General features: G+C 50.7%; 7 protein-coding genes across 7 annotated transcripts; 3 read left to right on the forward strand and 4 right to left on the reverse strand.

The window, feature by feature from the left end:
- Nucleotides 1-454: 454 nt before the first annotated feature.
- K441DRAFT_681139 (uncharacterized protein) lies at nucleotides 455-5,248 on the reverse strand (the record flags this gene model as incomplete). The annotated part of the gene is made up of 5 exons (XM_067651435.1): nucleotides 455-619; nucleotides 929-1,482; nucleotides 2,239-4,190; nucleotides 4,357-4,900; nucleotides 5,227-5,248. The coding sequence occupies 5 exons, from the start codon at nucleotides 5,246-5,248 to the stop codon at nucleotides 455-457; spliced, it is 3,237 nt and encodes a 1,078-aa protein (XP_067498805.1).
- Nucleotides 5,249-6,644: 1,396 nt separating this feature from the next.
- Nucleotides 6,645-9,185, forward strand: K441DRAFT_667695 (HET-domain-containing protein). Its single transcript, XM_067649889.1, has 2 exons — nucleotides 6,645-7,101; nucleotides 7,299-9,185. Exons 1-2 carry the CDS (start codon nucleotides 6,723-6,725, stop codon nucleotides 8,870-8,872), a joined length of 1,953 nt encoding a protein of 650 aa, XP_067498806.1. The 5' UTR covers nucleotides 6,645-6,722; the 3' UTR covers nucleotides 8,873-9,185.
- A 1,053-nt stretch (nucleotides 9,186-10,238) lies between these two features.
- Nucleotides 10,239-10,756, reverse strand: K441DRAFT_699870 (uncharacterized protein; the record flags this gene model as incomplete). Its single annotated transcript, XM_067653202.1, has 1 exon — nucleotides 10,239-10,756. One exon carries the CDS (start codon nucleotides 10,754-10,756, stop codon nucleotides 10,262-10,264), a length of 495 nt encoding a protein of 164 aa, XP_067498807.1. The 3' UTR covers nucleotides 10,239-10,261.
- A 1,968-nt stretch (nucleotides 10,757-12,724) lies between these two features.
- K441DRAFT_584480 (putative isomerase YbhE) lies at nucleotides 12,725-14,135 on the forward strand (the record flags this gene model as incomplete). Its single annotated transcript, XM_067644550.1, has 2 exons — nucleotides 12,725-13,122; nucleotides 13,316-14,135. 2 exons carry the CDS (start codon nucleotides 12,725-12,727, stop codon nucleotides 14,133-14,135), a joined length of 1,218 nt encoding a protein of 405 aa, XP_067498808.1.
- A 173-nt stretch (nucleotides 14,136-14,308) lies between these two features.
- On the reverse strand, nucleotides 14,309-15,658 carry K441DRAFT_667698 (uncharacterized protein). The gene is made up of 2 exons (XM_067649890.1): nucleotides 15,623-15,658; nucleotides 14,309-15,572 (listed from the first exon to the last, which is right to left on the reverse strand). The coding sequence occupies exon 2, from the start codon at nucleotides 15,265-15,267 to the stop codon at nucleotides 14,425-14,427; it is 843 nt and encodes a 280-aa protein (XP_067498809.1). The 5' UTR covers nucleotides 15,268-15,572; nucleotides 15,623-15,658; the 3' UTR covers nucleotides 14,309-14,424.
- A 426-nt stretch (nucleotides 15,659-16,084) lies between these two features.
- On the forward strand, nucleotides 16,085-18,541 carry K441DRAFT_584306 (uncharacterized protein; the record flags this gene model as incomplete). The annotated part of the gene is made up of 3 exons (XM_067644542.1): nucleotides 16,085-18,143; nucleotides 18,210-18,337; nucleotides 18,392-18,541. The coding sequence occupies 3 exons, from the start codon at nucleotides 16,085-16,087 to the stop codon at nucleotides 18,539-18,541; spliced, it is 2,337 nt and encodes a 778-aa protein (XP_067498810.1).
- Nucleotides 18,392-19,644, reverse strand: K441DRAFT_735357 (uncharacterized protein). Its single transcript, XM_067654295.1, has 4 exons — nucleotides 19,386-19,644; nucleotides 19,021-19,326; nucleotides 18,916-18,973; nucleotides 18,392-18,857 (listed from the first exon to the last, which is right to left on the reverse strand). The coding sequence occupies exons 2-4, from the start codon at nucleotides 19,180-19,182 to the stop codon at nucleotides 18,751-18,753; spliced, it is 327 nt and encodes a 108-aa protein (XP_067498811.1). The 5' UTR covers nucleotides 19,183-19,326; nucleotides 19,386-19,644; the 3' UTR covers nucleotides 18,392-18,750.
- Nucleotides 19,645-20,383: the final 739 nt, after the last annotated feature.

Raw genomic sequence — 20,383 nt, forward strand, 5'->3', positions numbered from 1 at the left:
GCGCAGATGGTGCTGACCATCAGGATGACTAGTGAGAGGCTGAATTGAGAGGTTCAGGTTGATGATAATCTGATCAGCGCTGCGAACCGTCTAGCCATGGGAGAGGTGAGTCGTCTTCGGTCTAATTTATCATAATCTTACTGGACCCTTTATGGTGTCATGAATATTCACTTGGAACTAATGAGCCTTACGGAAAGGGCACTGCTGGGCCATTCTGATAAGTGGCAAATGCACATGAAAGGCGTGCAGCGAATGCTAGAAATGAAGGGGAGAATCGACGGAGTCAGCATGGGCCTATGAATGAAGCTCTTCCGGCAAGCAGTCGAGACCGTCCATGCCATTTCTTCTACCTCCCCATAAGCCTCCATACCTAAACCCCCCCCCCCCGTGTTCCCAGCTGCGACACCGTCGGCGCCGTAGCCTTCCTGCAACCGCCCAACCTCTAAATCCCCACCTACCCGCTCCTCTCCTTCGAATCCCTGACCCCGGTCCTCCCGCCCACGGTTTTCAACCCCTCAACCTTCGACCCCTTACCCACCTCACCACCAACTCCATCCACCCCGCCATCGCCGCCACCCTCTCCGACCTCTCCCTCTTCTCCCGCACCGCCGCCCACGCCCTAACAACCCCCACCACAACTTCCGACCCCCTCGCCTTCATCACTGCCTCAAGCGGGATCCAGCAGTCGCTCCTCCGGACCCCGGCCTCCCCCACCCCGACTTCATCACCAGCCCCCCCCCCCCCCCCCCCCCCCCCCCCCCCCCCCCCCCCCCCCCCCCCCCCCCCCCCCCCCCCCCCCCCCCCCCCCCCCCCCCCCCCCCCCCCGGCCCCTTAGCCCCCAAACCCGCCCCCCTGGACCCCCCCCCCCCCCCCAGCTCCGCCTCGCCGCCCTGCTGTACATGAAACTCCTCCGCGAATTCCCGCTCACCCCGACGATTCCGAGCACCTTGCTCGCCGCCCCTCCTCGCTGAGCTGGCCGGAAGCGGGAAGGGCCATTTCCGGTGCCATTTGCAGCTTCGCCTCTGGAGTCGGGCTCATCGGCGGCGACGGCAACAGCAGCTTCAGTGCCGGTGTCAGGTTCAATGCCAGTATCAGCGGCTATGCCAAGTTCAGGCTCGGGCCCAGAAGCAGCAGCAGTAGTAGCGGCGGCGACGGTAGTGAATTCAGCACTACCAGCCCCGCCAGCCCCGCCGGCCCCGCTCCTCGCATCTCCCGATCCGCCTGCCCCCGCGGCCGCTGCCGTGCTGGGTGGAGAGACGCAGACGCAGACGGAGATGCAGGCGCAGACGCGCCGCGCGTTCTTCGTCCGCAGCTGGTGCGTGTGGCGTGTGGGCTTGGGGTGCGCAGCTTGGCGGATGTCGAGGCGGCGATGCGGGAGGGGGTGTGCCGTGGGTGGAGGGCGTGCATAAGGAGGGGGGAGGAGGGTGTGGAGGGAGGTGGAGGTCGCGAGGGGGTGCTTGAGGGGTGAGGCGTCTTGGTTGGCTGCGAGGTTAGGACGGGAGGGATGGCTGGGTTGGGGGAGGGGATGGGTTTAGCTGGTTCGTCCTGGGTCAGGGCTTAGAGATAGATATGGAGAGAGTGGTGGCCGGACGGTTGTTATAGGTTACATAGCAATATCTACACCAGAATCGAAATCCGGACCATCAGACGCGTAAGTCCCCCCCTAGTCCCAGTCTTCGCCACAGTTCAAGGCATAGCTCCCGCAAGGCCCTGACTCTGCGCCTAGAAACCGCTCTGCAAAAGCGACCCGCCATTCTACAACTTTTTCTCGGAATCGTAGCAGTAAATGCTGAGCAGGAGCGTCCACACGCCTCTTGAGCAGCAGAATAAGAGCATGAAAACCCAGCTTGAGAGTCTAGCCGTGGCCTTTAGCAAAGGATCCCAGAGAACTGCACTGCGCTGTATATGCGCGCCTGTCAGCGCATCAATCATAAATCTCATGCTGGATAATGCTCACACCGCGCGCAGCAAGCAAGCTACCGCCAGGCCCTGCTCTCAGCATATCATCCCATCCATCCCATACCATCCCGCCCCTAAGCGCCATCAGAAACGCCTTTCTCACCAATCATAAATCATAATCCGCGCTCCCTAACCCCCCGCCACATCAATGATTCCACACGCTCCCACCCCCACCAAACCCTCCTCCTCCCACAGCCAAGCCCAACCCGCCACCACCCCTAAGCCCACCAAGCCCACCAAATTCCCTCCCCATCCCCACCCCCAATCCCATTCGCATACCAAGCCCTAGCCCCGCAAACCCGCCCCCAAACCCGCCGCGCAACCCCAGCTCCCCCGCGACGCCGGCAAACTGGTACCGCGGATCCCGCCCGAAGCGCGGGGGCGGGGCGCCGCAGTCGTCGCCGAAGAAAGTCTCGTTGCCGCACAGAGCTCTGTCGATGGCGTACGGGGGCGGGGGCGCGAAGTGACGGGAGTAGAAGTTGCGGGGGCGGGCGCTGCCGCCGCTCTCGTCGGCATAGAGGCGCAGGTTCTCGTAGAGGGGGACAAGCAGGCGGTTGGTGATCGAGTTGGAGTTAGTGCCGGAGTTAGAGCCAGAGGTGGTGTTGGCGTTGCCGCCGCCGCCGCGGATGCGCGCGTTCGCGGCTGCGGTGCTCATGATGCTGTGGTAGAAGGCTTCTTGCCGCGCTGGCTGCTGTCCATTGGTCCACCACATCTCAAGCTTCTCCGGCTCGGCGAGGCGTGGGGCGAGGGGCGTGGTTGGGGCATGGGCAGTTGGTATCGTATCGGCGAAGAAAGGGCCGGTGAAATTTTGGGGCGTGGGCGCTTGCTGTGCGAGTCCTGGAGCGATTTCGGGGACGTGGGACGGCCGGATGGTGTCCGGCTCGCTAAATTTTAGGTTTGTCGTCGTGGCGGTGGCATTAGTGAGGGTGGGAGAGTCTGAGGATGTATGGGGAGGATGGGGGTTGAGAAAATTTGTGTGGTTGTAAGGCGGTGCATTAGCGTTCAGTGTAGATGTCTGACTGGCCTGGGCCGGGAGAGGGGGAGGTTCAAACCCTGGTGGGAAGGCTGGAGCAAAATTGTAGGTTGGAACAATCCTTGCTGTCAAGTCTGGGATGGCTACACGGTTTGCTGTTGTAATTCCAGCGCGGCTTCCCGCTAAGTTACCAAATTCATATAGTCTCTCTTTCAACCTCTCACGCTTAAATATGTGTTCTGGTGACAATTCCTGTTCTTGACCGAATGTTTTACAATTCTGAGATGATCCCTCTAGACTGCCTGCTGCATCTTCACCGACACAAATCTCCTGCAGAGCAGCTTGACGTTCTTGTGGCCAGAGATCTTGACGGATACGCTCTTGTTCTTGTCGAGCAAAGAACTCCTTACGCGCTTCATCACCAGCAGGCGTTTGTGGGGAATCGGGCCTCCATTGATTGGTAGTTCTCGAAGGGAACTCAAAATTGAAATCCATTCTAGCTAAGCGTGACGGCACAGCTGAGCCTCGGTTTGGAGGAGTCGTCATAGCTGCACTAGCGGGCATACTCGATTGAAACTGATTTGATGTAATGAATGGATCATCAGCAAGAATATCCATGTTACTGAGCAAAGATGGTGCAGTCGGTGGCCATTGACTGAGTCGAGCTTCCCGGGCTACAGCTAGATTTCCGAGGGTTGGAAAGCGACCACCAGGCGCAGGCCCCGAGGCGCTTGACAGTGAGCCAAAGTTGTCGGACTCGGCGAGAGTAGGACGGCGCGATGAATCGATCGGCGCTCTCACACGAGGCATCATAAACCCTACCTCACTGAACCGTTCACTGGGTTGTTGCTTCTCAAGACTAGATTTCATCATGATCATTCCACGCTGTTCGGCAATAGCCTTGAAGTAGGCTAGAGTGTTTTGTGGTATGCTCATACCAATAGCCTGTCCTCTTAGTCTATCCGAAGCCAACTGTCCCTCGACTTTGCGACGGATATGCGAGAATTGACCTATGTTGCTCCACTGGAAAGACGCGGCAGACCACTGATGTGCCGACACGTCTCTGTTGGGATGCCCAATGAATGTTACCTCACCGTCTATTGTCCCCATGACTTGCTGTAGGTAAATAGGATCAGGCAGTCGTCTACCAAAAAATTGAATCGTTTCATCGTCGGTGCCAGTTCGCGTGTTCTTGGGGCTGATGTCATCTCCGTGATCTTGCTGAAACATGGTTAAAGGAGGAAGAGCTTGGGCGATACTGAAGCCATGGTTAAAGGAGGAAGAGCTTGGGCGATACTGAAGCCATGGTTAAAGGAGGAAGAGCTTGGGCGATACTGAAGCGGTCGGAGGCAACTATTTGATGATGCTGAATTGGGTGGTTGTGGATGTCAGTCTGCAGCTTCGGCAGACTGAAGACGGAAGACCTGTCAGTCGATGAACCTGCTCCAGGTTGCGGAAGGACATTTTGGGCATAGTGGTCTGAGGTTAAAGGCTGAACGGTATCCTGCTCAGCCTGCGGCAAATCTTCCTCGCTCTGCTTGTCATCGTCAAAATCACTCAAATGCAATGGCCTCCACGCCTTATTTCCCTTATTGCGGTTGGCTTTGAATTTGATCAGGCCAGCCAAAGGAACTGGACCAGAAGTAGGAGGTTCCTGCCCATCGTAAAGCTCACGACTGTTAGCCCTACGCGCCATGTCCGCAAAAGTTTGGCCGGAAGATGTGGGGGCTGCAGGTCTCTGTGCCTTGTTATAAGTGGGCGGCCGATGGCTTGTCTCGTCGAAGGGTGCTAGATATTGAAGGGAGGTAGATCGGTAAGTGGGGGTGTCGTCTTTGTAGTCAGCATTGTCTGTGAATTCGGTTTCCTCTGGGACGATCTGAATGTGTGAATAGGGCGTGATGGGTTTCGCTTGGCCTGGGGCGCCAACAGGAAGGCGGCCTTTTGCTGTAGAGGCAGCAGCACGGCGCGCTAGGGTTGCGTCAGAGAACAGTTCTGATACAACACAGTGCCTGGCTGAGGTGTCTCCGGTAGGTTTGAGGTGAAGGAAAACGAGAGAATGAACTCACTGCGCCTGCTGCGTGTTCTAGGTCTAGAAGCCAGTTTGAATGGCTCTGCTGAATCAAAAAGACAAAGGCAGAAAGATATCCGAGCCGCACCTAACCTATTGTTCCATCTCCACAAAGCGCAATTGAGACAGAGTGCATTGAGTCTAAATAGAGAGTGGTCGTCGTTGGAGTGTGAAGTGTGAAGCGAAGGAAGCGAACGATGACGGATTTGGCAAAGAAACGACGGACGAAGCAGCAATTCACTTGACATGCTTCAACGGCAAAAAGCACGACTGCGCCCACTGAATTCAAAGAAGTCCAAAACTTTGCGCCTGCCATGCAGCGATCCCAACCTCTTTATCTGCTAATCGTCCCCATCGGCACCGTGCAGATGTAGTGTACATGCGATGCAGACGGGAAGATGCAGCACATAAAACCCCTGTGGATTGGCTCCGTCGATGAGCTTAGCATGCATGCAAACGCCTTTCAGGCACTGCAAGGCTGCTTATACAGGCCATCAACAACATCCGACTCTCGCCCACCGATGCCTCGTTCCTGAAGGATAGATCTCCCATCACAACTAAGGTTAGTCGAATACTTACGCCAGCCCCCTAAGTTCGACCAAGACAGTCATAGAAAGCCATTGAACCGCGAACACGCAGGAGCGGTATAAGACACTCCCTAATGCTAGCGCCTGGAATCAAGGCCTTAGAATATCCCACCCTTATCCATCCAGTACGGTGTTTTAGACCATCTCTTGAAGCGCTCCAGAAGCACTCGCGACACCACAAAGTTCGCATGCGTCCGCCCATCTAGAAGCAGATTGCCATGCTTGCCGTTCTCCTCTCAGCAAAGCAGTGTGGGGCGCCTTAGCACATTTCGCAGGCTCTAATTTGAATCGCCCGCACCTCTCAGAATGGAGTTACGATGGCCTGAACATCCCACAACTGTCCCTTACCGCTTTCGTTCGAAAAGGCAGCAGTTTCCCCGTCGTCACCACAACACACCAAAGGCTACGAGGCGCGGTAAAAGTATAGCATGCGTTGCCAGAGTTGCTAGACTAGGCACTACTACTAGTTGGCATTTTTGGTCAGCCCGGTTCCGATGTCAAGAGGTGAAGGTCTAAAGGACTGGATAGATGCTGTTGCTAATCCACTACGCTACGGTAAGGCTCCCAGAGACATCGTAACTACGCCTTTTTTTTGGCGATTTATCTCTTTGAGATGTTGAGATGGAACGTTGTATGCTTTCATCACGATTTGTGATCTGTCATTTTTTTGTGAAAACACTTTTGAGGCTGGTTTATTGTCCGAATAAAGGCTTTTGAGATGTGGTGGGAGGGGAGGGGAAGAGAGCCAGTCACTCAAGGCGTGTACCTGGAAAATGCAAGCAAAGGTCTGGAAGGCATGGTGAAGATGATGAGCAACGGGAGTTGTTGAGCCGGAAGGTCGGAACTTTTCGTTGGCCGCCAAGAACTTCAATACAGGGATGTATCATGCTCCTCCGCCCACCACCTTCACCTGCAAGCTGCATCGTGAGCATGCGTGGCATGTTCGATATGGTTCGACTGCAGCCTCTTTTTAATATGGCGCGATTGCCCGAGGAAAACGATAAATATGCTCACTCTGCTGCATTCCAAGCTTCAATGCGATATAATTCCCCTCTAACGGCTACTCTACCTTCTCCCGCGTCTGCTATATCCTCCCCCCTATGAATATCGCCCCACCAGCCATTACACATACCCAATGGAACGAGAGGAAAGCCCCAATGATGCATCTCCTCCCCGCACCCCACGCCCGCCGCGTAACACGAAAGCGGAATGTTCCATATGCAGTAATCTGGATATCCGGATCTTAAGAAAGTCGCGTTGGCGACATCATAGACTTACCCTAGGCGAGAGAAAATGGAGTTTTAATGTCTTAGCATCCGACATAGAATCCCAAGTAGCCACCTGCAAATACTGTGCTCTTCTCTTTAAGGGCCTGACCAAATTTCAAGATGATAGCGACCTAGAGGAGTGGAAGATGCTGGATGAAGATCAACGTTGGATCTTGATTGCAGGAAAAGATAACGGCATCTTAGAATTTAGTTGCGATAAACTTAATTTACAATTCTATACCAGAGGTAAGTCCGTCTCAATTATGATTGGTCTATAGCCCAAGCCCATCGATGTCGCTCCGTGACAATCGGGGTCCTGCTTTATGACAGTTTGCTTGTTCTTGATATGCCGATAGAGTATTCCATAATAGGTACTCAAAACGCCTATGAGGAGCTATCCTTTATTGTCTCGTAATAAGAGTGATTACCTAACGGCTGAGTAGGTATACCAACCCCATGGCACACTTCCGGGAAGCTAGGATATATTCACGAAGATCCTTTATCCAACCAGAGCATCCAAGTCCTTCTAACATGGATCCAGGAATGTACCGGCCAGCATTCACGGTGCGCCATGACATCGTCCGCCCGCCTACCTAGCCGTGTGATTAACGTCGGTCCCGCCGATGGAAGTAAACAGCCGTTCCTCTACAATAGTAGAGGCGAGACTAGGAAATACGCTACCTTAAGTCATTGCTGGGGGGAGAATCAGCCTATGACAACAACCAGAGCTACCCTCAGACAGAGGGAAGCAGGTATTGACTTTTGGGAACTGCCTAAGACATTCCAAGACGCCATCTTTACCACTCGTCGCCTAGGCTTAACCTATCTCTGGATCGACGCGCTATGCATCATCCAAGACGATAAGACGGACTGGCAAAAGGAATCTGCGAAAATGGCTTCTATCTACCGGGGGTCTCATATAACTATCTCTGCCACAACAGCTCCCGACAGTGTTAGTGGCTTCTTAGCATTCAGGACGAATGAAGGTGACACTGAGCTCCAATTCGTCGGAGAGAACGGCATCCAGCACCCGGTCTTCGCGCGGAAATACGTCCACGGACCCCACATACCATACACCCGGCCTTCGTCCACATACGGCGCCGCTCAACTCAACGGCGACGAATTCCCCGTCTTCAAGCGCGCATGNTGCTACTCCGAGCGGCGACTTGCCACACGGGTGCTGCACTTCCTCGGCAAGGAAATGGTATTCGAATGCGCGACGAGCGCGCGCTGCGAATGCATGGCGCTGGACGAGCGGCCGAACGGCGTCAAGCGCGACTTCGCGACCATGGTCGAGCACAGCGACCAGCCGTACGCGAAGGACCTGTGGAAGAAGCTGGTCATGGAGTACACGCGGGCGGGGATGGCGCTGTCCAAGGACGCGCTGCCCGCGCTGTCCGGCATCGCGAAGCTCATGCGCGCCCCGCCCATGGGGAACTACTTCGCCGGCCTGTGGACCGGCCACCTGCACGAGCTGCTGCTGTGGCAGTCCGCCCCCGGCCAGGACTGCCACCGCGCCACGCACTACCAGGCGCCGACGTTCTCGTGGGCGTCGCGGCTCGGCCCTGCGTCCTATGTCCAGTGGGACACGACGCAGAAGCTGTACTTTGTGACCTTCCTCGAAGCGAGCGCGGTGCTGAAGACCGTGGATCCGGACGGGGAAGTCACGAATGGCTGGATTCGGCTGAAGGGTCGGCTGACGCCCGCGGTGCTGAACTGCTACTACGACCACTCGAATAACCTTACCTGCTTGATTGAGGCGAGAGGGGGCATTACGCAGTTCGAGCCGGATGCCGTTGAGGATGTGGATGACGCGACTGGTAAGATAGTATACTGTCTGCCTATCGTGTCGAACCCGCCGAAATACGCTGGAGGCGATGTAGGCCGTATCTGGACTCTAGTTCTTCGGCAGGCAAAGAAGGTTCCGAACGCTTTTAAAAGAATTGGTATTACAAGTGACATCTACATGAGAAACCTCGATAGGTATTCTCCCGAGGTGGCAATTACTATTGTATGAGAAGGATTCGCTGCTGAGATAATGAGATTGAGAAGATAATGCTCGTTTATACACTTTATGATGTGCATTTTCCGTTAAGTTTTGCTCTGAATGTTGAATGCTGTTTGGATTTATGGTATTGAGTGTAGGGTAGTGTTTCGAGTCTTTGCAGTCACATGTAGTTTATGCTTTCTGTAGTTGCAAGTCTTGCTTTATGTTGCAGTTACTATCTAATAAGTCTTTGCGATGCGTGTTTAAAAGGGTTCGAAGTTTTAATGTGTGGATATCTGTAAATACACTATTAATTGCAAGAGAACTTTTGGAGACTTTACTGGGCCATCCCTTCTTTTGAATATGGAAAGACTTTGGATAAGAGAACAGGATGCTGTCTGTATCAACCAATCCTCCCCAGCCTTTCAGATAATGTTATGAACCATTTAAAACCCACATACATGTTTTTAAACATACTGCAGGTATGCTATACTATTGCCCTCAAAGTAATCTATGTATATTTGAGTTGATTGAAGAACATTAAAGCTTTAGTATTATATAGAAAATATTACTAGAGTTCACATAGAGTAATGCTCTAAACCTTATTCTCTACACCTATAAACAACCGCAACAAGTACGACGATTGGCTAGCCCGAGCAGGTTCCCTGAGGACGCTCAATATACTGACCCGATCTCATATTGGCAAGCTAAAGTGAATAGGACTCTATATCCACGACTTGCTCGCATGGCTCTTAATTTAATGACCACTCCACCAATGTCGTTAAACCCCGAACGTATATTTAGCCTTACTAGCTTACTCCTTACTGCTAATCGCGCACGACAATAATCTAATATAATTAGAGCTTCAATAGCGCTAGGGTCATGGGATAGGGAAGGCGTTATTAATATAGTAGATAGGCAGTTAAAGCGGCCGGTAAAGAAAGAGATAATATTGATAAGCGGGAAGGTAAGTCAATACTATACCAAGACTCGTAATAGACCTATATTAAGAGCCAGGGAGGATAGTAGGAAATAATTTAGGCGTCGCTAGGTAGGTCGTCCTACATTAGCTCTATGCTAAGAACTCGTAATAGTCACTAACTACTGCACCAGTTATACTCGGCTGAGCCAGTTACCAAGACTTTAGTATTGATTTAATTAATTAAATTAACTAAGCCCTTTGCTCACAAAGCTTTCAATTCAATCAATTTAAAGCCTCAGTTGAGCTGAGTTCATTGATTTGCAACCCTGCTGATTAGTGCAACCATTCAAGGTGAGAATGTGTAGATCCTATTTGAGGCGTTTTGACTTGCAAATATTATGCCGTCAACCAACTTCAATCACAGGCCCTTCTTACTCAAATCCTTGCTTTTTCATTTGTACCAGAAGAAGTGTGCTGGGAATGTGGTGACCTTATGATTAAGCTAGTTCTGAAAGTGGTCTCTTCTTCTCGATCTTGCATGGCAGATTATGGTCGCACCGATACCGGCGGAAGCATGTTTTCCTAGACCGATTAATAGAACCAGACTCAATCGTGAAGTGACGTGGGTTCAGGCATGTCCAATTGCCGCAGAGATGACTCAACTCCCAACTCTCTTTGATAATCATTTTCTTATGGGAATTTCTTAACCTCCCCTCGACAAGTAACGCGATGATTCCGAAGTTGAATGAAATTTGGTGGCCCCTCGTAGAGGTGCGGAAATAGACACTTTTGGAGATTCGACCTCCTCTTGCCGATGGAAGCTTCGAATGAGGGCAAAGCCAGCAAGCATCATTTTCACGATCTGGAATCGTATCCCAGTATCCACGAACCCAGCGTTTCAGCTTCTCGGTTTCCGAGTGTGATAATCTGTAAAGAGCATGATGCTTGCGCCATCTCAGGTACTCATCCGGAGACAAGGATCGTTTTGCCATGACGAGGCCTTAGAATTGAGGTCGAAACTGTGATAAGAAATCTTCATATCGGGTAAGTGAGATTTGTGCAAATGTTTTAGGGTTTCCGAATTGTAGGTCAAGCTATTAGATGCATTCTACTCACCGAAAGGAATAGGAAAACTCAGACTACGACTACCGTGGCACAGTCGTTGACGAGTTGACTCCGTGAGTTGAAGGCGAAAAGCTTGAGGATGGACGAGATCTCGCAGTCTTAGATGACTCTGTATAAATTGAGGGAGTGGGCCTTGCCACTTGATTAATTGTAGAAAAAAATGAAACTGAGGCTTAAAAAAAAAGGCGTGGACCGAAATAATCTTGCTCCAAGTTGAGGCCTGTAGATGAAAGGCGGAAACGGGCGTTAGATTGGCGAAAGAGGAAGGCCTTTATATAGATAATGCTAGCCCGAATATATAACTGACGAGGGTGTTTCTTGATGAGTACTCGGATCAGCGCGAAGTCTATTTCAAGAAATTTTGTGTATTTGCAGAGTTTAGTGAGTGAGATATGATCACGAGTCAGTTGAAGCTCGAGGAGCTTGCTTAATTGAACTGGTGAGAAAAGTGAGTTGAAGTGGGATCAAAGTGACGATGGTATCAAAGCTCTCTCTAGCTTAGCAGAGGAGCGTAGGCATAGAGTGGAGAGTGAAGTAAGAAAGTAAAAGACAAGAGTTAGAAGATTAGAAGGGCTCAGTATGAAGAGATGTTAGAGGTGACCTTGAACATAACCAAGATGAGGATGATTGAAAATGAATAGAAGATAAAAGCGCCGCTGGTGACTGAAGATAAGGCTGATTGACTAAGGAAAAAAGGGTTGTGCCATCCGTGAGCAGTGAGTGCTCGCAGTTGCAGCGTTCCAAAGTTTGGAGACAGTGGGTCTAGACTGATAGAAGAAATTTAGGAATGATTTAGAGATGATAGTCCTCTCTTCGAACAATGGTCTGGATACAGATACTTTGAGGGAGCATATGCCGGAAGTCAGTTGGTGGCTAGCGTCTTAAACAAAGTGAACTGGAGTATGGAAATGAAGCTTAAGGTGTCGAGGCTGGCGAACATCTGTGAACTGCAATGATATTCTCCGTCCGTGATTCTACATGCCCTTCAGCTATCCTCCGAATGAGGATCGTTGAGAAATTTGTAGTATATTTTCCGCTAAGGCTTCAGGGTAGATTCCTACGGACATGCCTACCAGATAGGGACTTGCTTTTGTACGTCATGCTGGATGCTCTTGAAGCTGTTTAAGGTGCCTGTTCCCCGACGACACTTGAGTGGAAGGGGCCTTTCTCTCCCACGCATATTCGAATTCTCACTCAATGTTTTACATACAGGCTTTGCATAAGTTACTGTAAGCAGTATAACAGGCTCCTGAACTAGTCAATTCAAATAAGTCTGCAAATATTGATTGAGGTCTCGCTGCACGGTCCTAGGTAGCGGATGACATCGAAATAAAATTGGTCAGCGCGGGAGAGGCTTGGAAATCCTGGAGGTCGGCGTTTGAGCGTCGGAGCGCACCGACCAGGGGGGATGATGACAGATGAAACGCTCGCTAAAGGGAAGCTGGTCGTAAACAAAGCCGACGCGATAATGTAACATTCGGGCGGACTTTAAGGGGCCGATATGCATGGCGTAATCTTAGGTACACCTCTCACTTTAGAGAGTAGTGCGTATATATATAACACGTGCTACCCCCAAGTAAGACACTCTTAGCCTAGCATGTAACTATATTAACAATTATTTATTAGGGGGTATTATTTAAAGATAAAGAGTGTCTCGCTTGGGTGGGGGGTGGCATATTATTTAATCACTTGATAAAAGAGCTATTAATACTTATAAAAGTAGATGAAAATTAATAAAGTGGGGATTTGACAACCGGAGGGGAACATTCCCCGCATTCGGCTCATTCCGTTCCTATAATTCCTTGTCTGGAATCTTTTTCCTTCACACGGCTATAATGGCAATTGCGGAGTTGCTTCTCGCTGCTTTGGCGGCAACCGGAACGGCAACTACTCTATATGTCTCTTCGTACGCTGGCTCAGTAACTACTCTTTCATTGACCAAAAGCTACTCCAGCTATGGCTTGACGAACACATCCTCCAGCTATGGCTTGACGAACACATCATCCAACCAAGATTGTGGTTTAAGTCCATCATGGCTGGAGCTTGACAAGGCCAATGGTATTCTCTACTGCATTGATGAAGGCCTCACCACTCCCAATGGCTCTATCAATACACTCAAAACGTCTGCTAACGGAGTTTTGACACCAATTGAACACCATGACACCATCGCCGGACCTGTCAGTAGCATATTCTACAATACTGGAAAAGAAAGCGCGATTACGCTGGCTCATTAGTGAGTAGTTTTCTTACGATCTTATACCTATTCTCGTAGTTCTAGATGTCATATTCATGTTGAATCTGCTACGTTCTTTTTGGACGAAATTTTCAACGGTCATCTGTTATTCAGAAATACGTTTCGGGGTTTCACTTTGCGTTTTGGGGGGGGGGGGGTGGAAGATCAAAAGCATACTCACCTCTAAGAACAGCAACGGCGGCGCCATCTCCACCTGGCACACAACTGCCGCTGGCCAAGTCAGCTTCATTGAGGACATAATCTTCTCAATGGCACAACCCGGCCCGGTACCTACCCGCCAAGATGCTCCGCATGAGCACGAGGCTATTTTGGACCCAACAGGCCGGTACCTGCTCTTCCCAGATCTTGGAGCCGACCTTGTCCATGTGTATTCCTTCGACCCTTCAACCTCATTCCTTATAAACCATGATCCGTTAGTAGCCGATCCTGGTTCCGGGCCCCGTCATGCCGTGTTCTGGTCGCCGGAGAAGTCATACGCACGTAAGGACAAGCTGTATTTCTTCCTCATTCAAGAGCTATCGAACACTATCACTAGCTACGCGGTGACGTATCAAACTGCTGGTGGGCTGGCATTCAAGAAAGTGCAAACTATCAACACGTTTGGCGACAAGACCGTTCCAATAGGCGCTGCCGCTGCAGAGATCATCAAGACCCCAGACAATGGGTTCATCATCTCATCTAACCGCAACGACACCTCTTTCCTCATCGAAAACCCCGACCCGAAGAACAGCACAAAGATTACGTCTGACTCCCTTGCGGTTTGGGCACCTGCGGCAGATGGCACGCTGCACTTCATTCAATTGGCACCAGCAGGTGGCTCTCACCCTCGTCAATTTAGCATTAACAAAGTTGGCGATCTGGTTTCTGTGGGACTGCAGATGAGCTCAACGGTAGTGGTCTGGAAAAGGGATCTGGAGACGGGGGAGCTAGGAGATTTGGTGGCGAGTGTGGGAGTCCCAGGGCAGATTACCTGTGTTGTTTGGGATGAATGATATGTGGGAGGGATATCTTCGCAGGTAAAATGGCGCATGTAGTTTGTGACTTCAAAACATTACCCATAAAGGGACTTTGCGCCCTGCACGTGCTGTCATCCTTACAGCAGAAATGTGCAAGGGCATAAAAAAATGGGTCTTGCTCAAACGAGCAGCTTATAGAAAGTAACCTAGATATCTGCCAATGGTGAGATTAAATTTATGTCTTAAGTCTATCCCAGACTCTAAAAACGCCTTGCTATATCACTTTATAATAACGTTTGAACAGCCTCCCACGCTTTTAATATCTCTAATTCTTTAACCTCTCACCCTCCCATTTCGACTGCTCCACAGCCCACCTAACCGCATCATACACATCACCTACCTCCATCCTCGGCCGCCATGCTGGATCCTGCCCCTCCTGATGGACTCCCGTCCGCACTAACACACTAACCCAGTCCGTCCCCGCCGGACTATCATACGTATTTGCGCCGCGAATATCACTCTCGGGGTTATCCCCAATCATATACACGGTCCTCAACCCCCCTCCCTCCCTTCCCCCCAGCAAACCCCTCCGATGCGCCACAAGCCTCTTCTCCGCAAACTCATACGTCATACGAAATGGCTTCCCAATCACCGTCTTCTGCAGTTGGACTCCCATACGCGGTCCCCCCGTCAGCGCCGCCCAGACGCCCTCCAGCGCCTCGCGGAAGCCGCCCTGGCCCAGCCGCGGCAGATGGTACTTGGCCGCCCAGATGAGGTCCGGGTTGCTAAAGAAGAGGGCCGGCTGGCCGTCCTGCTGGTAGCCGCGGTTCGGGAGGTCGGGGCTGTTGTNCATGGGCGAGAGGGTCCCGAGGATGCCGCGGTGCGACAGCAGCACGTCGGTCAGGATCTGGATGTCCAGGCCCCAGTCGCGCGGGTCGTTGTACACGAACACGGCGTCGATTTTGAGGGAGCTGGACGGGCTGTCGGCGCTGATGGGGTTGGGGAGCGGGCGTGAGAAGGGCGTGTAGTAGGGCAGGAATTGCTGCGAGAAGGGCCAGGTCTCCGGATGGGCGGTTAGGATGTCACCGGGGGTGATCACGGTGCGGTAGCCGTATCTGGGTGTGCGTGGATTAGTGCCTTGTCGTGGTGTTGGACGCGTTGAGAGCATCGGAGCTGCTGGCGTCTGTGTACCTTTCTGCAACCTCCCTGCATTTGTCCCCGTCTCCGCCTACGACTAGCACAGTCTTGTCTTTGTATTCGTCTAGGCCTGCAAATGGTGTGTGGCTCTGCACGAACATGCTTGCATCCAGCGGCACCTTTAGCTTCTTGCTCAATTCCTCAACTCGCTCTGACTCGTGTTTCCCGCCGCCATTGGTGAGGAGAATGAAGGGGATACGTTGGGACTGGAGGTAGGAAAGGGCTTTATGCGCGCGCGGGAGCGGGTCGGAGCTGCGGGCGAGGACGCCATCGATGCTGGAGGACGTGAGTTGGTATGGAGGGTTCGGGAAGGAGGTCTCACGTACTCGAATGCGAATGCGAAATCGGGGGTGTGTTGGGAGGCGGAGGTTGTTTGGAGGGAGCGGCGGGGAAGTCTAGGGTGGTTGTTGCATGTTAGGTGCGCGTAAGCTCGTGGAATAGCAGCTCTTGAGTGTGATGCAAGCCGTATTAAATTTGAAATTGGTGGTTGAGCTGCCATTGCTAACGAAGAAGAGTGGTTCCGAAGGTCTGACGAATCGTGGGGTGCACCTAGTTCCAGGGCTCGAAAAGTAAATCAGATGTCAGTGGCTGTCAATCTAACCTGAGCACAGGCACTAAGCCTTCCACTCTTAGCATACCTCTATACTGTACATCTCTACAGAATTAAAGAACCAAATTATTTTATTTTCGCATTCCCCTGGGGAGCGTAGTCTCTTATGCGCATCCCTACCGCGACACGACCCATTTAGCTATACTCCATATAAGCAGCCCGTTTGCCTCTGTCGACGATGGCAAACGCTAGCCCCTCCGGCACAAACGCCTCTGGTTCTCCTTCCACTCCGAATAACTCCGATGCTCCTCCCCAGGACGAATTTCCGGCTCGACCAGCTATCAAAAGAGCTAGGCCACAGTTGAGCTGCACACCATGTCGACAGGGTAAACTTAAATGCAATCGAGTTCATCCAGTATGCGATCAGTGTATAAAGCGTTCGCGGGAGGCAGCATGTCTCTATGTCCCTCCGCCACCACGGAATAAACAAACTCAGAATATGAGAGGTCGAATCAGGAACCTAGAAAGTTTGGTGGTGAACTTAATGAACCAGAAGTCGTCCTCGAGTCAAGTCAGTTATTCAAGATCAGAGCCCAGCACGGCCTCCCAGAAAGAAGGGGATGAATCCCCTGCTGCCAGAAGTGCTCCCCCAACTGGGCCCAGGCAGGAAGATGTGAACGAGGATTCCTTCGGTCGGCTTCGGATTAGCAATACCGGTAACGAGACGAGTTATGTGGGTGTTTCTCACTGGAGCGCCATTCTGAAGGAGATAGAAGAAGTCGGGAAATATTTTGATGAGAAGGATGCAGAGGCAGAGGAACCTGTCGAGGAAACTTGGGACACAATCAATCAAAGATCTACAATAACATTTGGAATCCCAAAGCCGGTCTCTAAAGCAGTACTTTTGGCAGAGATGCCGCCCAAAGAAGAAGTGGATCGGATTCTTCCTCTATGGTTTAACTCATCTGATCCCCTTCTTTATATCATGCATGCTCCCACATTCCAAGACGAATACAGGCAATTCTGGAAAGACCCTACCCACACGCCAGTTATGTGGATCGCTCTGCTTTACGGAGCCATGGCTCTCGGTATTATTCTTGGCCCGCGGAATCCGGGGTTCACTGTTTATCCCCAAACTGCAACTCCATTTGATGCAGCCGAAGATTCTTCTGCTCTTTCATACGAAGCAGTCGACAGGTATCAAACCTTGGCCTCTTCCGCTATGGCTCTTGCAGATATCGCAAAACCTCAGCCTTATACTCTTGAAGCTGCGATGATCTATGGGGAATGTGAATTCTTGAGAAAAAACGACCATCATGTGAAGCTTTGGCTTATGATTGGCATCATAATCCGGGTGGCACTGAGGATGGGATATCACCGCGATGCTAGGCATTTCGACAATATCACTCCTTTTCAGGGAGAGATGCGCAGGCGAGCCTGGCATCTACTTTATCAGATAGATGTCCTGGTTTCATTCGCCATTGGTCTCCCGAGTATGATTCGAAGAATCGAAAGCGATACTCAGCCACCCCATAATCTTCTGGATACCGATTTCTCTGTCCACTGTACTGAGCTTCCTAAGGAGAGGCCGTTCTCCGAGATTACTCCAGGCTCATATACTATTGCTAAGAGTAGGGTATGCGCAATATTCGCCGAAGCCGCTGAACTGTCTCAACTAGTTGTTCCGCCAATTCATGCAGATATTTTGGCAGCGGACCAACGGTTACAAGAAGCTTATGCAGCGATACCCGACGGTCTTCGTGTGCGTTCCATGGAACTGTCTATCACGGATCCTCCTGTTATTATTATGGCTCGATTTAACCTCGAATTACTATACCAAAAGACTCGCACAGTCTTGCATAGAAAATATCTCGTAGTCGGACAAACGGATCCACGATTCGCAGAGTCTCGAAAAATATGTGTCGACGCAGCGATGCACACTCTTCGCCATCAAGATGTGATCTTTCATGCCTGTCAGCCAGGCGGCCAACTACACAAAGTTTGGTGGTATATGTCTTCTCTTACAACCTACGACTTCCTTCTGGCTACAATGGTTGTTTGTTTTGAGCTCAATTATATTCGTGTCGAGGAAGCATCGCCTGAATTTAAAGGTCCTCCTTGTCCCTTCGTCCCGGAAATGATCCGGCTTTTGAAAAATACCTTTGACATTTGGTCAAACCATCCAAACCGCCTTTCAGAGTCTTCCAAGGCTGCAAAGATCCTTGGGGCTATGTTGAACAAGCTTGCAGGGCCAATTAACTCGGACAAAGATGCTGCTGGAAATGGGGTCCAAGAAAGTACGTTTCATGTCGCAAATCTTACCTTAGTTTTATCATTTCTCCAATATACTCACCTCACCGCAGACAATACAACTCTCCCTCCTGATACCGACATCTTATATGCAAATCAATTTCCTACTTGGGGTCCTCTAGGTGATTCGGTGGATGCTGCCGCTTATCAGATAACCGATTTGTCCCAGGATATCGATTGGGTAAGTTCTTATCTTCAAATTAATGAGATCTGTTTATGTCTGATGTGCAAGCAGACCATGTGGGATAGCCATTTTCTAGGACAAGCAAATAGTTTACCGGAACAGACGTGGCTTCCCAACTCCAATGCCAACATGGACGGACTACTGGATTTTGACGACCCAACGAACATTATCAGCATAAACTACTACAACTCGATTAATTAAACTTAGTCTGCGCATTATATTACAAGCCCTCTACCTTGTCTACCAAAATCCACACAGGATGTCTCTAGCCCTATCAGCTTAAGGTTCTACATATATTGCCGTGTCTCCGCTTCACAACATTCGAGGAATCGCTTTGAGATTCCGGTACCTCCTTCCGCCCCGGTCTTCAAACTCTCCCGCATATGAGGCGGGATTACTCCCTTTCTACCTCAGGGGATGAAAACCCCGCCGTTATCCGCAGCGGTGGCGTCTGAAAATCCCGCATGCAGTTCGGTGTACGCGCCGAACTGTAGAGGCTTGAAGACTGTGCCTACCACTTCCGTTAGGAAATGGGTCTTAGTGATTCTCGGACGACATTTTCACTATCATTGGACGTTTTATAGCGGAAATGTGTCTTTGGAGTTCTGCTCTCATCATACCAGGATGGAGACTCTGTTGACGTTAGTCGTGAATATGTTTCATTCCGCATGCGTACTTACGACGCTAAGAATCCCATCGTTCCCCGACTTCTTCGCGGATTCTGCTGCTAGGAATACATCACCTGACTTTGACACCATGTAGTTGTTCATTACCTTCAGCACTGATGGATTATCCACCTCATTAAAGTTAATGCCGCCCTTGGGCGTAAGCAAACTGATCATGGAACTGAATCATACTATTCGGACAGTCTTGTGCGAGCTCTTCGTCATTCCCTCTGCTGCTGCGGTGCGACGAAGGATGGGCTCAAGCAGGGCGCTGAGGAGAAAGGGTCCTAGACAGTTCGTGCCCATCTCGAGGTCATGGCCCTAAACAAGCGTTAGTGCCATAACTTATGTTTCAAGCTCACTCGAGTTCATTCAAGAACTTGCATGCTTTGTCCGGCTCCCAGCTGGTGGTATCATGACTCCGGCATTGTGCACCAGCACGTGCAACTTCTTCTCCAAAAACCCCGTTACAGCCGGCTTCACGGTTTCCAAATCTGCTAAGCCGATTACGAAAGCCTCCAATCTGCCTTTGGAGGATGGGTTAGCTGCTTGGATGGCTTTGATACCCGTATCGACGCAAGTTGGCGAACGAGCAGCGACATAGACAGCGTGGTTTTCAATAAGCGAAATTCTAGCCAATAAAATATTGGCAATAGTTTGGATAAAAAATTATTATAATAGAAATATACTTATTTTAAAATAAAGGTTATATAAATTATTGGCATAGATTGGCAGTTTTATAATATATTCTCGCGTATAGAAGTATAAAATGTCTTAGTACGCGCTGCTATGGCGGACTGAATATATTGTGGTTTGCAAAAGTGTTGCGAAAATCAAATTAAGCGAGCCACGCACACACAACATCGACTTTTGGTGAGTTTACCATACAAATCGTATGCCTGCCACGCCTGCACGTATTAGTTTTACTTCCAAAATAGTGAGGTTTTATATTTATATTATATCATCTATCTAGGTCAATTTTTAAGTGTTGTAGGCGCCATGGTAGCCTATAAGAGCCTCCGGAAACGAGCCGCTAGTTAATCTATATAAGGTTCTCAACCAATCAAGCGGAATATTATTACTTAACCTGTTTATGTGGGCCTACGTACAGTTCTAGCGCGCTACCCGCCTCCGTAGCCCGAGGACGTTGAGGAAGAAGAAGAGGAGGAGGAGGAGGAGGAGGTAGCGGAGGAAGAGGTAGAGTTAGAGTCGCAGGAGTCGGATGAGGACTTAGATGAGGAAGACGATGAGGATAAGAATGCAGAGCTAGTTGATCCAACTATTAAGCGGGAGCCTTATAAGCCTCCGGAGGAAGAGAAAGGCTTTTAAACAGCTAGTGGGCGTATAGTTCGTCCAACTAGAGGAGCTATAGAAGCTC

Source organism: Cenococcum geophilum (assembly GCF_001692895.1).
Source record: "Cenococcum geophilum 1.58 unplaced genomic scaffold K441scaffold_57, whole genome shotgun sequence".
NCBI lineage: Eukaryota > Fungi > Ascomycota > Dothideomycetes > Gloniales > Gloniaceae > Cenococcum > Cenococcum geophilum.

Coding starts and splice junctions, on each gene's coding strand:
- K441DRAFT_735357 (XM_067654295.1), bottom strand. CDS start 19,182: ATGATCAGTTTGCTTACGCCCAAGGGCGGCATTAACTTTAATGAGGTG. Junction 18,974..19,020: donor ACGATGGGATTCTTAGCGTC/GTAAGTACGCAT, acceptor TAACGTCAACAG/AGTCTCCATCCTGGTATGAT. Junction 18,858..18,915: donor ACACATTTCCGCTATAAAAC/GTCCAATGATAG, acceptor TCCTAACGGAAG/TGGTAGGCACAGTCTTCAAG.